The sequence below is a fragment of the Colobus angolensis genome, unplaced genomic scaffold, assembly GCF_000951035.1.
Source record: "Colobus angolensis palliatus isolate OR3802 unplaced genomic scaffold, Cang.pa_1.0 Scaffold40, whole genome shotgun sequence".
Lineage (NCBI taxonomy): Eukaryota > Metazoa > Chordata > Mammalia > Primates > Cercopithecidae > Colobus > Colobus angolensis.
The window spans coordinates 5,128,356-5,143,556 of record NW_012117377.1 but is presented as its reverse complement, the minus strand read 5'-3'; the positions used below and the strand labels follow the sequence as shown (position 1 = coordinate 5,143,556).

Below are 15,201 nucleotides of genomic sequence, written 5' to 3'. Positions count from 1 at the left end.
AAAAAAATTATGAGTTTTTTTGTAATTTTTTTTTTTTTTTAGTTCATCAGCTATTGTTAATGTATTTTATGTGTGGCCCAAGACAATTCTTCTTCTTCCAATTGGCCCAGGGAACCCAAAAGATTGGACACCCCTGCTGTAAAAGGACAGGGACTAGAGTCTTTCATTCTCACCAGAAGTTTAACAGGAGAAAAGGCCTGGTCAAAATTGTCTGTCTTTGCAGTTTTATGCTCAGATCAGCTAAGGTTTTCCCATTAGTATCAGAAACGTGATTAAGTTAGCAGTCTTTGTTAGGACGTAAATTATATATTTCTGAGGGATTTTTATTAAATTTTCATTGAAATATCCAAGTGGGTTGTGAACATCAAGTTGTCATGCACCTTCTGGTTCAGCTTAATTTAGAGGACATGTGAATTTGATTATGTAGAAATGAAAACAGATTAATGCTTAAGTGGTTAGATACCCATTACATATTCTTCCTGTTCCCTCAGTTTTCCTTGACCCAGTCACTACATACTATGTTCTGTAATCTTGGTCTTCTGCTTAATTCCTGTGGTGGGTGCTGAAACACATTGATACTTTATATACATTTCATAATAAGTAAAAACATAGGATTTTTTTTTCATTGGCTGCTTATTTTAAAAAATAGTTACACAAATGGGGTTGTCTTATTCTGTGAATACTAAACTGATCTTCTTTGCCTTGAGTTCCTGACTACTCTTCTTGAAAAGTTGTTACTGTCTTTATTAAACAAACAAACGATATATTCTTGGGATCCCACATAACAGGCCCACTCCTCACTCCCTAATCCCCGGAGCTGTAATGGCGTCTCACTCGACTCTGTGGACTCTGTTGTTCTCTTAAGTGTGCTCTTATCTTTTGCTGTAGGTGTTTATGTACCGTTAGTGTTCACCATAAGCAGTTGGAGAGCAGGGTACACTGTAGATTAAGGATATTCCAGATTTCAAACAAGTTGTAGACATAGCGAAGCAGCCTGTCCTAAATTACTTCCTCCCCATATCATTTTTTCTCAATATCCCTGATGTGTGTTTATCACACTCCGTTGAAAGCCACCATTCTCTGGCTCCATGAGCAGCTGTTCGACTCCTTTATTCCTGTATCTAATAGTAGCGTTTCACTTTACTTTGGAATTTACCTTTTCTCAACTCTAATTTGAGTTTTTTCTTTGAATTTCAGTCCATTGTCCAAAGGATTTCTGCCCTTTTTCTGTGTACTCTTTTCCTCAGAGACAGATTATTTATGAGGATCCATTAAGTATTTATTGAGAGCCTACATGTACTTGAAATCTCACTTCTCTTACAACATTTGGAGGTTTTATCCTTAGACTAGATCAACTTGATAAATCGACAATGTGGTGAAATTATTTTGCTGAGTGGTGCTATGTTGCTTCTTACCAACTTAAGAACTGAATTTAGTATTTCTTTAGCTTAACCAGAAGAAAAAAAAAACTTAAAACAATGAAGACAAAAATGAATTTTAAGTAATTTTTAGATTTAATGCAGGAGTTTTTTAAAATCTCAAGTTGGTCCACCCTCAAGTCTCCAGCAATTAATCACTTCACCTTTAAGTTGTCCTGCCGGTTGCCGTTTCTCACGGTGGCTTCTGCTGCGGGCAAGCTGTGATTCTCTCTGTATTTGCTTGTCTCTCTACTTTTCAGGGTGGTAGTTTGCCTTGTGACCTCAAGTCTCTGATAAAAGTAAGATGAGTTTTTGGTTTTCAGTTTGTTCAACATTTTTCTTATTATGAAGATGGGAGTGATGACTTCAAATTCTTTGCATGTTGAAGCAGAAACTGGAAGTCATGTCTGTTCCCCATTTTTGATACTCCCTTTGCTTTTAGTATACCAAGGTTCACACAGTAACCCCATAATACACGGTGATCAAGTTCCGATTCATTGGCTCACAGGCTCACAGACTGTTTCTTCTGTGACTATAATGATATTTCCTTTCAATACCCGCTTCCACAGGCTTATAGTTCTTTCGGGTGCTTCCATCTGCAGACAACTTGCTAAGCTCTGGAGAAAGAGAGAGAAAACTTTAAAAGAAACTTAACAGCAATTTTCAAAAACCACAGTTTGCCATTAAAATACCTTTTTTTGACTTCCAGTCCTTTTCCCTCTTAGAGCTGTCCCGTGAATTCCAGCTTTAGAACCCATATTTTAGGTGAAGATAATTCTGCTCTGAAACATATCATATTGTATCTCTTTTCCTCTAAGTCTTTGGACTCTTCATATAGTTTATGCTCATTTTTAGTTTTGAAAGAAGAAAATCCTACAAGGTAAATTTTTTTACAGTAAGATATATAAAACATGGTAAAATTATAATTCACATGATTTCTCTGTAACAGTTTTAAATTTAAAAAAATTAATACATTCAACAAAGTCAGCTGATGTAAATTCTCAATAGTAGAACATGTGAATGTAGTAGAAAAGAATATCTTTCAAATTCAATGCTTTCCTCTTTGGGGAGTGATGCTAAAAATTTTTGTTGTATAGTGGCACTATTTTGATATCATTTAATCCACATTAACTTTGATATTTCTGTATATTTACTGTTCTGTTAATGCTAGTGTCTAGCCAAAATGTGATTGGTATTTATTCTAGTATTTTCTTGTATTTATTAACTTAAAAAATTTCTTTCAGTCTCGTAGTGTGGATAAGCAACATGCTGTCATCAACTATGATGCCTCTACGGATGAACATCTAGTGAAAGATTTGGGCAGTCTAAATGGGGTAAGTTAAGGGTTTATTTTTTGTCTTCTTGGAACATTTGTTTAATATTGTAAGAAGAAAAATCAGATTACTTTTCCTAGCTACATTTTCTTTTTCTTTAATTTGTATTTTATTTTTGAGTGCTTATCAGGTACATAGCACTTTGGGGACCATCCAGTAGAATATGAAACTAGCCCATATTCCAAAGAAACTGTATAAGCAGATGAGTCCAGAAGGTGGTTGTCATTGTCTGTGATGGCTAAAGAAGACTTCTTTAAGAAGCTGGAACCTAAGCTGGACTTCACTATATGGCTGTAATTTATATGAGGGAAAATGGTAAAAAGTCATGGCAGTAAGAATGCAAAAAAGTACTCTCAACGACAGGGAAGTAATGGTTAACTTTAGAAAATACAGATGGAGCCAGGCGCGGCGGCTCACACCTACAATCCCAGCACTTTGGGAGGCCAAGGTGGGGAGATCACCTGAGGTCAGGAGTTCGAGACCATCCTGGCCAACATGGTGAAACCGTTTCTACTAAAACTACAAAATACAAAAGTTAACTGGGCGTAGTAGCGCATGCCTGTAGTTCCAGCTTCTCAGGAGGCTAAGACAGGGGAATCAGTTGAACCCAGGAGGCAGGAGGCAGAGGTTGCAGTGAGCCAAGATGGCACCACTGCACTCCAGCCTGGGTGACAGAGTGAGACTGCATCTCCAAAAAAAAAAACAGAAAAGAAAAGAAAGATAGAAAGGTGCCGGAGAGTAGACAACTTTCTCTGCTAGAGTAAAAAAGGTGAAACAACATAACTATTTGCCTTCACAAATATAGTACGTTATCTAAACACCAGTATTCATTATTCTTGGAATTCATACGTTGAATATATTTTTGTGTTACTGAAGTGAATTTTTTCTTATTTCTTCATTTGGTCTTTCTAAATTTGACATAATATAAGTAGCCACAAACTAAAAAGAATGCTAAAGTATTGAATTATTTCTCTTATTTCAGTTTCTTCATTTTCTTATGGTTCTGCAAACACAAGCAGATACTGTGTGGTTCATGTCTGTGCTGTTGAAATTCTTGAAGTGAATTTAACAGAAATAAGTGTATCCCAACTGCTTCAGGCTACTCATGCTTTTCAAATGTGCATCAAACATTATATACAAGAACATGCAGAAATTTGGCAAATATGGTAATACTTTTTTTTTTTTTTTTACCAATTCTGAATTGACCTGCTACTGAAGGACTTTTATATTTATTCTTTGAGATAAATACAAATTTTTTGTAGGCATGTTTTTCTGTTGGTTTTATTCAAGACTTTTTTTTTGTTCTCGGTTTTATTCAAGCTTTTTTTTTCTCAAAGCACATAGAATTAAGTGTACGTTCTTCATGTTTGCCTTGAAATCTCTCACATTTGGCATTATTCACCTTTTCAGATTGATGCTCCATCATTACATTTTCTCTTGCTCTTCTTCCAAAACAGCAGTCTGCCTGCTATACTATGTCTTTCTTCAAATAACTTGTTCGATTTTCTTCAGTCTACTATTTCTCCCATCTCCCTTGCCATTCATAAAAGTTGTACACATTTTTTAAAGTAAAGCTCAAGTTCTACTTCTTTTTGAAGAGATGAAACAGAGGCCTGTTTACTTAGGAATTTTAACCTGCTGATGTTGACATGTTGAAAGGGTTAAAATTAACAGACATGAGCAAAGTAGGTAGAAGCTGTTGTAACAGTAGGCATGAATGTTAGCAATTTTGATTCTCAACTCCTCTCCTCTTTGCTAGAGTTTCTCTCTTCCTTCTCCACACCCATAAGCCTTTGTGTGCTTGATTAGCCTGGTGTTAAATCTACTTTCATACCTCTGTAGCTGTGCTGAATTATGAGCTCCTGAATAAGTTCATGTGCCTTCTGCTTCTGTGAACACAGTGCCTGGCAGAGAGTTCTGCACAGTGCATGAACCCAGTCAATCTTCCTTGAGTGGAATTGAATTAATTTTCTACTTGAAGAATTTATAGTGAACAATTTTAACTTCCATATGTGGATTATTTTAACAATGTCATATTGTCTTTAAGTCTAGAAAGTTGCATCTTGACAACAGATGAACAGTGCTCGTCTGCAGGTCTTTCCATTATTATTGTGGAAATAGTAAGTGGGAAGACTATGATCAAATATGGAAATTACTTGGCGTTGGTTCCAAAAATAATCAGGTGAAATGTGAATGATATCTTTCTTATAATTTGATTATACTCAATAATACTGTGAAAGATACTAACTCATGGAGAGCAACATCTGCATTTTGAGTTAGAAATCAGTATCAGGATTTGAAACTCAGATATGTTATTTATCTGAGTTTCAGTGTAATCTGGGACAAATCACTTAATCTCTCTGAAATTCAGTTTCCTCATATATACGGCCTTCCAAAGTGTGTAAACGTGTTACGAGCTGAGGTTTATGAAAGCAAAGATGCAGTGCAGAATCTTGCTTCAGCTATTAAATGATGAAATAATTCCTGTTCTGTAGTGTTGTTATGAGGATTAAATGTAACAGGACATTTGAGTGTGTGCTTAGTGTAGAACTTTCAAGCATTACGTAAATTATAAATATACTGTTACCCAAATGACAGCCTAAGAAACATGCCGTAAAGGTCTTTAGCAGCCAGAAAATGTCAAAAGTCTAGGAAGTACCAACTGTCATGCATTTTAGTCATAAGAGAACTTGTAGACTATTATTCACAGATTATTTACTATTCTTATCCATATTATTCTAGAACTTTAAGTATCAGGTTAAAAGTAGTAATTTTGGAGGTAGGGGACACAGTGTGGTGGTTATGGACCCAGCTTTGACGTCACCTTGGACAAGTTACCTAAGTTCCCTATTCCTCAATTTTTTAAAAAAATGGTACTCACAGGTTGTGTGTTTTGTGTATGTTGTGAAGATATAAATAAGCTAATAATTTTAAACACAACAGTACATAGTAAGCATTCAGTAAATGTAAGTTATTTTTATTATGGTAAGAAAAGCAGCAAAGACAAGTTTAGCACCCTGTAGCCTATACACTTTTCAAAGAATTCACTGTTACTGTTTAGAAAAATCACTTACCAACTAAATTCAACGTAAAAATGATCATTTCCACTGCTGTCCCCTTTCACCCTATCCCAGAATACACTCCCAAGGGACCTAGATTTACAATGTGTGGAATTGCCGCCAGAAATGAGGTGGTTCTGCCTCAGAAAGCTACAGTCGGTTCCGTTGCTGATTTTTTTTTTTTTTTTTTTTTTGAGACGGAGTCTGGCTCTGTCACCCGGGCTGGAGTGCAGTGGCCGGATCTCAGCTCACTGCAAGCTCCGCCTCCCGGGTTCCCGCCATTCTCCTGCCTCAGCCTCCCGAGTAGCTGGGACTACAGGCGCCCGCCACCTCGCCCGGCTAGCTTTTTTTTGTATTTTTAGTAGAGACGGGGTTTCACCGTGTTAGCCAGGATGGTCTCGATCTCCTGACCTCGTGATCCGCCCGTCTCGGCCTCCCAAAGTGCTGGGATTACAGGCTTGAGCCACCGCGCCCGGCCCGTTGCTGATATTTTCATGGGCCATTTTCCTGCACGCACATTGAAGGTTCTCTTTCTTGGAACCCCTGTTTGCCTTCAGTTCTCTGGTAGCCACCATGGCCTCTGCCACACCCTTCCTGTGCCATTCCAAGCCTGCCATTGGTTGCTGTACTGCCCCCGTCAGCAGTCTGTGTTCCAGCCACACTGTGTCCCCTTTGCACACTAGAGTTCCTGCCAGCATCAGACCTGTGTGGTATAGAGTAGAGAATGGTCTTCACTAAAGGTTGAAAGGAAAGGTTAGGGAAGGAAAGGAGGCTTTTGTAGCTGGCAGAGAGATTGAGGTGGTTGTGCTCTGGTTCACTTTCCCAGATCATCAATGTAATGTATGCTGGCTATATGATTTTATACTATCAATTATGTCATTTAGTTGTATGTAAATTAAATAGGTATTTATTTAAGTTTAGTTTGCTTCTATGGGGTTAGTGGTTTGAATGGAGGAATTTGGGGAGCTGGTTTAGCTTGGGCACCTAATCTTTCTTGATGTAGAATGCTCATAGAATTTGTAGTTCAGAGAGCTGAGTTTGAATCCCAACATTGCCACTTCCGTACTCCAAGCTCTTAATGATTACTTCATTCTCTTTGCCTCATTTTCCTCACCACCAGTTAAAGGTGTGTTCAAATGGCACTGACAAAGAAACAAAACTCATTTTTTTTTTCTGTATCTAAGCTATTAAAATTTGTTGTAGTTAAATGATTTTTCCTCTTGCTCTTTGAAATTTTCTCTTTTCCAATGGTAATTTTAGGCCTTCAGGAGACTATTTCCTCACAGATGTTTTCACTTGCATTTTTGTGAACTGAAACTTTGTGTCTGGCTCATATTTCCTAAGCCTTCTTAGACTTTAGGGAATAGTTCTGTCATAAATGGCAGCATGTTAAAATTATGTGTTTCTTCATCTCTGGAAGTGCCGAGTACACGTGTTCAACACGCAACAGGTGTTTAATATTTAAGAGAGTTATGCAGTCTTAAACTTAAATGGATCTTCTAGGTCATCGTAGGCCTTTTGAATAAATGTGGTATTTTAGGTTCTTAGAGACAGTTTCAAATAAAATTGGCTCAGATTTTCAGAACTGTAACACTCCTCTTCAATACTGTATCTAGTTGTTTATCTTTTGCCTAGCAGACATTACTAAATTAACATTTTCTTTCATCCTTTTTCATCATTTTCCTCATTTCTCCTGTTTTGTAATTACAATCATGCATCCCATAATGGCAGACCATATACACGGCAGTGGTCCCATAAGATTATAATGGAGCAGAAAAATTCCTGTCTGTGTTACAATTGCATACAATATTCAGTATAGTAACATGCTGTATTGTATAGGTTTGTACCCTAGGCGCAATGGGATATACAACACAGCCTGAGTCTGTAGTAGGCTATATTATCTAGGTTTGTGGAAGTACCGTAAACTCTGTAATGTTCGTACAGTGAAGTAAATCACTTAGTGATGCGTTTCTCAGAATGTTTCCCCGTTGTTAAGCAATGCATTAATGTATCCTCTTAATACTTTGGTAAACTCAAGACATAAGTTTGAAAACACTCTGAAATCTTCATTTTGGAAATGAACCTGAAGTTAGAGTTTATGTCGCAGAAGCCTTTGAATTTTCTTTGTATTCCAACTTCAACCTTTCTGTAAAACATGTTGGAAGCTTGTGATTTAGGACAACTCAATGACTCATTCTAAGATATAATCTAGAGTCTTCATGATATTCCACTATCTCCATATATGTGCTTGAAACTAAGATTGTAACTTTTTCTGATTTCTTTTGTAGACTTAAAACTGTTATTTTATGGCATATTACAAAGAGCTATTTATGCATAGGAATTTGAGGGTTTAATAACCTAATCCATTTATGTATTTTACTGTAACTTCCTCACCATGGAAGGGCAGTTTTCTCAAATAAGCTATTATGGCCATCTCAAATCTAGTAATATAGAAGATGATAAAAATGGAATTAAAAAGGAAAGAATAAAGTAATTTTTAAAATTTCAGTTTATCAAAGAAAAACTTGTTGGGTGTTTATTTAATGTCTGCACAGGCAGTTAAGCATAACCTTTGTTCTGTGTTCTATAAATCTAGAGCAAATTCTAGGGCCTTAACTCTAAGTAAGCCAGTAAAGATAGTCATCACCATTTAGCATCTGTATCCAGTGGACCCTTTTTTAAAAACATATGTACAAATAATTTACAAGAGAATAAAAACATATTGTACAAATAGTTTACAAAAGAATAAAAACATATTGTATAAATAATTTACAAAAGAATAAAAACATATTGTACAAATAATTTACAAAAGTAAGAATAAAAGGGTAATTAAAACAACTTGAAATTTTAATAAAAAATTAGGCATGACAAACTCAAATTTTCTTCCATGTTTCCCTGTTATTTAAAGGTATATACTGCTCATCAGTGACATGTATTCACCTGGAACATATATCCATCTTATAAATGCTGATTCCAGATCTCAAGTACTGTGTGCCTTTAGTTGATTCTAGTGTATTATTTCTGGTTCTTCTTGTTCTTGCATGGTCAAAACACAGTGTTTTAAAAACTTTGGCTGGGCACAGTGGCTCATGCCTGTAGTCCCAGCACTTTGGGAGGCCAAGGTAGGTGAATCACCTGAGGTCAGGAGTTTGAGACCAGTCTGGCCAACCTGGTGAAACCCCATCTCTACTAAAAATACAAAAATTAGCCAGGTGTGGTGGCAGGCCCCTGTAATCCCAGCTACTTGGGAGGCTGAGGCAGGAGAATCACTGAAACCTGGGAGGCAGAGGTGGTAGTGAGCTGAGATCTGCATTGCACTCCAGCCTGGGCGACAAGAGCGAGACTCTATCTCAAAAAAAAAAAAACCTTAACAGCTTATAATTTTGTTAATAGGATAGCCATCTTTTTTCCTCCATAACTGCAAAACATTTGTTATTTTTAGATTTATAAACAATAATTAGAAGCTCAACCCAATAATTTTATGTCTACATCATCTCTTTCCTTCTAGTCACCTTTCTATAAATAATTGTGTTGAGAATATGTCCACTTACATACTATGTCAAATAAGTATTGGAACACAGTTGTAAAAAAAAGAAAGAAGGCTGTCAATATTGCTTGTAAAATATGACACTTCTTTTAAAATGAGGCTGGCCACGGTGGCTTATGCCTGTAATCCCAGCACTTTGGGAGGCCACTGCGGGAGGATTGCTTGAGCCCGGGAATTCAAGACTAGTCTGGACGACATAGTGAGACCCCACCTACAAAAAATTTAAATATTAGCAGGGTGTGGTGGCACGAGCCTCTAGTCCCAGCTACCGAGGAGGCTGAGGTGGGAGAATCACCTGAGCCTGGGAGGTCGAGGCTTCAGAATGAGATGTGGTCCGTGCCACTGCACTCCGTCTTGGGTGACGGAGCGAGACCCTGTCTCAGAAAGAACCCCAAAAACAAAATCCCCACAAAACCCAAAATCATTCATATTCTTTTTGAAAAATACTGCCTGATTCTTACTGAATGACTAACTGGATGAAAATTTCTTTTTTTTCCGTGGAAACGTTCTTTCTCATTGATTCTTGCATTAGAGAAAATGTGTCTATGACTGTCTTCATCTGAAGACACAGAGTCAGTTATACTAATTTTGCTTATGCATCATTATCGTAGTCTAGAATCCCACTCTCTTGTGTTTATCTTATAATTATGAAATATCTTCCTGTCTGTTTTCTTCTCTTTGCCTTTATGAATGTTAAATCAGAAATTCTGAATTTTCAGCTGTGCTCCTTAATAGGTGAAAAAAGAAACCCCAAAATGTATTAAGATTGTATCTCCAGATGTCTTTTATATCTTCTTGGAAAGATGATGAATATTTTGGCCACTGCAGTAAGATAACTAAAGAATGATGAAATAGTGATTTATTTCACTATTGCATCATACTTCTAGGTCTGTGCTTTTCACTACAATAGCCACTGACCGTGTGTGCCTGTTGAGCCCTTGAAATGTGGAGTAGTCTGAATTTTAAAGACCTAGTACCAAAAAAAGGAAAAAAAAGAATGTGAAATATCTTGTTAGTTTTTATATAAATAATTTGCTGAAATGGTACTGTTTTGGATATATTAGGTGCAATGTATAATATATTATTAAAACTAGTCTCACCTCTATCTTGTTTCCTTTTTTATGTGCCCACTAGAAAATATAATTCGGCCAGGCATGGTGGCTCACACCTGTAATCCCAGCATTTTGGGAGGCCAAAATGGGCATATCATTTGAGCCCAGGAGTTTGGGATCACCCTGGACAACATAGGGAGACCTTGTCTCTACAAAAAAATACACAAAAATTAGCTGGGCATGGTGGCATGCACCTGTAGTCCCAGCTACTCAGGAGGCTGAGGTAGGAAAATCACCTGAGTCTGGGAAATCAAGGCTGCAGTGCACCATGATCGCACCACTGCGACCCTGAAAGAAAGAGAGAGAGAGAGAAAAGAAAGAAAATATAATAATAAATGTGGCTTACGATATTTTTTGTTGGTTATTGCTTCTGTTATTTTGTCTTATTATTTGGGTCACTTTTAGCATTGTTAAGAATAATTGATGAGTAAAGATTAAATAGTTACTAGGATGATAAAATAGCAGAATTTCAACATATCGGAAAAATAAGATCACTGAAACCTGAAAATGTATCTCAGATTCCTAAAAGGATCCAGAGGACCCATATGACAATTGCAAACTGAATTCAGTTTTATTCTATTTTCTTAAAGTAAATTTTCTTCTTCTTCTTTATAATAATTCCAAAACTAAAAGTAGTGAAATGTCAATGCTTACACATAGTCAGAATTTCTCAAAAAGCTAAAATTGGGTTGAGCAAACCCTGATGGTATATTAACAGTTAAATATTTTACCCTTTACGGTTTGCCAGCTTTAGATTAGGAGCTTTTCTTGGCACCATTTTTAGGAACTATTCTAAGTGCCTAAACTCATCTTGGCAGCACTGGGTTCTTTGTGTGTTACCAGTAATAGAGATAAAAGGCTTAGTATAAAATCATTTATCAGCCTACAGGCTGCATGGCACATCTTATGATACTCAGGCTGTATTAGCCACCATATGATATGTACTTTAAACTCTCAGATTTGAGAATTTGCTTATCTAAAATGTAAGAATTAATACCTCATATGTAACCTAACATCTTTTTTTGTTTCCTTGTAGACTTTTGTGAATGATGTAAGGATTCCGGAACAGACTTATATCACCTTGAAACTTGAAGATAAGCTGAGATTTGGATATGATATCCTTAAATGGTTTTATGTACTTATTAAATTTATTCAAATATGTTTACTGTGATGTAAATTAACATTTTTGAAACACAATTCAGAATACAGATATGCCAGAATTTCTATTTATTGGGTGCCTTCCTATACTAAAATACCTATGTATTTTTAGTTATTATGCCTGTTCCTAAAAATAATCCTGGAAAAGTTGGTGGACTCAGCGTTTGTTTTTTTTTTTTTCTCTCTCTCTGTATTTATATAGTTTCAGCAGCAGTCTCACTGAAGTGCTATTGCATATATAATTTGAGCATCAAAGAATGTAACTGGGGAGAGGACAGGGGAATGTTTAATTTTAGTCCAGCCTAGGGATTGCTTTCAGGTGGAACATGAGGCATGAATCAGCCTCCTGGGATGAATGTAAGAATTTAAACCTACTTTTCCTCCCATCCCTCCCGTTACTGTTTAATGCATCACAGCTATATTGCCTATTAAATACAAACTTTTCAATATCCTGTGTCTTCTAAGACCTCCGCTCTCTGATTAATCCACAATATGCATTTAGTGTGTATTTAAAATTCTTATGTTTAAAATTAGGAATCTAATAATTGAACAAGAACATGATTGTATTAAATTGCATGGGGTAGCGTGAAGAATCTCTAGTGAAGGGAAGGAGCATGATTGCAGAAGAAGGAAGACATTTCCGTTCATAGTAGGCAAGAAGCTTTGTAAAAAGGACTTAAGTACATTTAATTAAAATACAGCTATTCCATATTATGCTGAATTTTTTTTTTTGAGTTTTAGTTTTTTTGAATTGCTACTTTTATCGGGACTTTGGTAATAAAGAATGTATTAAGCATAGCAATTTGGATGGACTTTTGTCACCGTAGCAGAAAAAGTGTAGTCTCAGCTAAATAGAGTCGATGGCCAAAGTAAATGTATTAACACTATATAAAATTGTTCCTTGAAATTTATGAAAAATAGGCTAGGTGCTGTGGCTCACACCTGTAATCCCAGCACTTCAGGAGGCCGAGGCAGGTGGATCATGAGGTCAGGAGTTCGAGACCAGCCTGATCAACATGGTGAAACCCTGTCTCTACTAAAAATACAAAAAAAAAAATTTAAAAATAGCTGTTCATGGTGGCACGCACCTGTAATCCCAGCTACTCCAGAGGCTGAGGCAGGAGAATCGCTTGAACCCAGGAGGCAGAGGTTGCAGTTCGCCAAGATCACACTACTGCAGTCTAGCCTGGGCAACAAAGCGAGACTCTATCTCAAAAAAAAAAAACAAAAAAATTACAAAAAATAATATTACAACTTTTTAAAGTTTAAATCTAAAAAAGTTTTGTAGCATACCTTATAATGTTCACACTTGTAGAGCCAAAGGAATATACAAAAAGCCAAACCATTAAATAGTAATACTTGTGTATATTTTAAGTCTTTAAAAAAATATGCATCAGTGAAATAATTAAGAATTAGCATTAAAGCCTTAATGAATGGTTGTCATTTTCTACCAGCCTAAGTTTCATCAAGAACAAATAGAAGTATATTTTGAATTTAGGTACCTCCTTTAATCCATTTGGCATCAACTGTTTCGAATCATGAGAAAACACTAGGAAATTCAAGTTTTAGTAAAACTCTAAAGTTAACTTTGAATTTTATATCAAGAAGAAAGTATTGAGGAAGAAACCTCATGCTTTTACAAATAGTATACCATTTTCTTAACAGCAAACTGACATTTTTCTCTTACATACCAGGTCATAATATGTCTATCTAAAATTGTTGGGACAAATGTTTTGTCCCAAAGGCTTTCTTAGGGTTGTACACTTAGTGTTGAGCCATAACTACTGTCTGGATGCCCAGAGGAGGCTCATATAATTTTATTATTTTAAAATAGGATCTGTTATAGTGGCAGAAATCATATTATAGATGTAATTTTAAAAGCAGATTTTATTTATTTACTTGTGCCTGTATTTAGCTATACTAGATAGAAGACATTTTTGTACTTTATTCTAATTAAAATTAATCTTAATAGGCAATCTATAAAACTGCTATACTTTGGAGTGAAAAATGATTTTAATTAAAATGCTACAGCAGGCCGGGCACGGTAGCTCACACCTGTAATCCCAGCACTTTGTGAGGCCAAAGCGGGCGGATCACCTGAGGTTAGGGGTTCAAGACCAGCCTGGCTAACAACGGTGAAATCCCATCGCTACCAAAAAATACAAAAATCAGCTGGGCGTGGTGGCGGGCACCTGTAATCCCAGCTACTTGGGAGGCTGAGGCAGGGAGAATTGCTTCAACTTGGAGGCGGAGGTTGCAGTGAGACCAGATTGTGTCACTGCGTTCCAGCCTGGTTGACAGAGCGAAACTCTGTCTCAAATAAATAAAATAAAATAAAATGCTACAGCAATAGAAGGAGCAATTTAACATGGATTGAGACTAAAATTAGGCAACGTAAGTCTCTTTTCTAACTGGAGAAATAAATGATTTGGAGAAGCACATACTCAGTGAAATATACAAGCTTTTAAAATGACAGTAAACTCATGAGGAGTACTACAATGCTGCAGTAATCAAGAAAAACTTCAGAAAGTGATCATCTTCAGGTAGCCAAAAATGAGACTGATAAGGAAACCTAAGTTTATTCATTTTCTAATTATTTATTAAATGTCTCTTATGTTCCAGGCATAGTCCCAGTGGTTTGGGGAATATAATTGTGAATAAAATAGATGATAATCACAGTCCTCCTGTAGCCTACAGTTGAATGGGATCGAAGGGACTGACAACACACACTAGAAGTGAGGGTATTAGAGGATGGTAAGTTCTGTGGAAAAGCGTGTGAAAGGGGGAGGCAGAGAGCTAGTGTCGCTAAGTGGGGAGTTACAGTTTTGAAAAGAATATTCATGAAGACCTCAGGAGAAGCCAGCACTGGGGCAACGATGCGGAGAAAGTAAAGAAGTTAGCCATGTGGACATGCGGAGAAACTGTCCTGCAAACAGATGAGCGTACAGTGCACAGGGCTTGAAGCATAGACATGTTCGACGTATTGGAGGATAGCATTGAAAAGCCAGCATGGTCGGAGCCAGCAAAGAACTTGAGTATATTAGGGGTCAGAATGTATCAGTTGTCATAGGATATTATATGGATTTTAACTTTTATTCTGAGTGAAATGGGTAGTCTTTGGAGGTTTGTGTTTTTTTATCAGAGGAGTGATAAATGACATATGTGTAAAAAGATCCTCTGGCTACTCTTGTTCAAAGAAAACCAAAGGTGAAGTGGGCAGGCGTATAAAAAGAGAGACCAGTTAGGAAGCTACTGCAGTAGTTCTAGTGAACAATAAAGGAGGTCTGGACCAGGGTGATATATCTGGAGGTAGAAATGATTCAGTGTATATTTTGAAGATGGAGCCAATAAAATTTTCTGATTAGATTGGATGTAGAGTAAAAGAAAGAGTCAAGGATGAACCAGAATTTAGGCCTAAGCAATATGAAAAAGGAAGGCATCATTTTAATAACTGATAGAGAACTCAGTAGCAACAGGTTTTGTGGAGAATATGGGAAGAATCATCTCAAAATACCAGCTTTAGGCGTAACCAGGTTTTCACAATTTTTCTGTTTTCTATTTGATTTGTGGAGA

At 36.6% G+C, this 15,201-nt stretch overlaps 1 protein-coding gene across 4 annotated transcripts in view; it reads left to right on the top strand.

The window, feature by feature from the left end:
* Positions 1 to 15,201, top strand: part of CEP170 (centrosomal protein 170kDa) — a 130,782-nt gene that overhangs the window by 29,391 nt on the left and 86,190 nt on the right. For all 4 annotated transcript variants that reach the window (XM_011955707.1, XM_011955709.1, XM_011955708.1 and 1 more), the window contains 2 exons: positions 2,663 to 2,752; positions 11,507 to 11,585. In XM_011955707.1, coding sequence (XP_011811097.1) covers positions 2,663 to 2,752; positions 11,507 to 11,585 — 169 coding nt within the window. The remainder of the gene's footprint in view (positions 1 to 2,662; positions 2,753 to 11,506; positions 11,586 to 15,201) is intronic.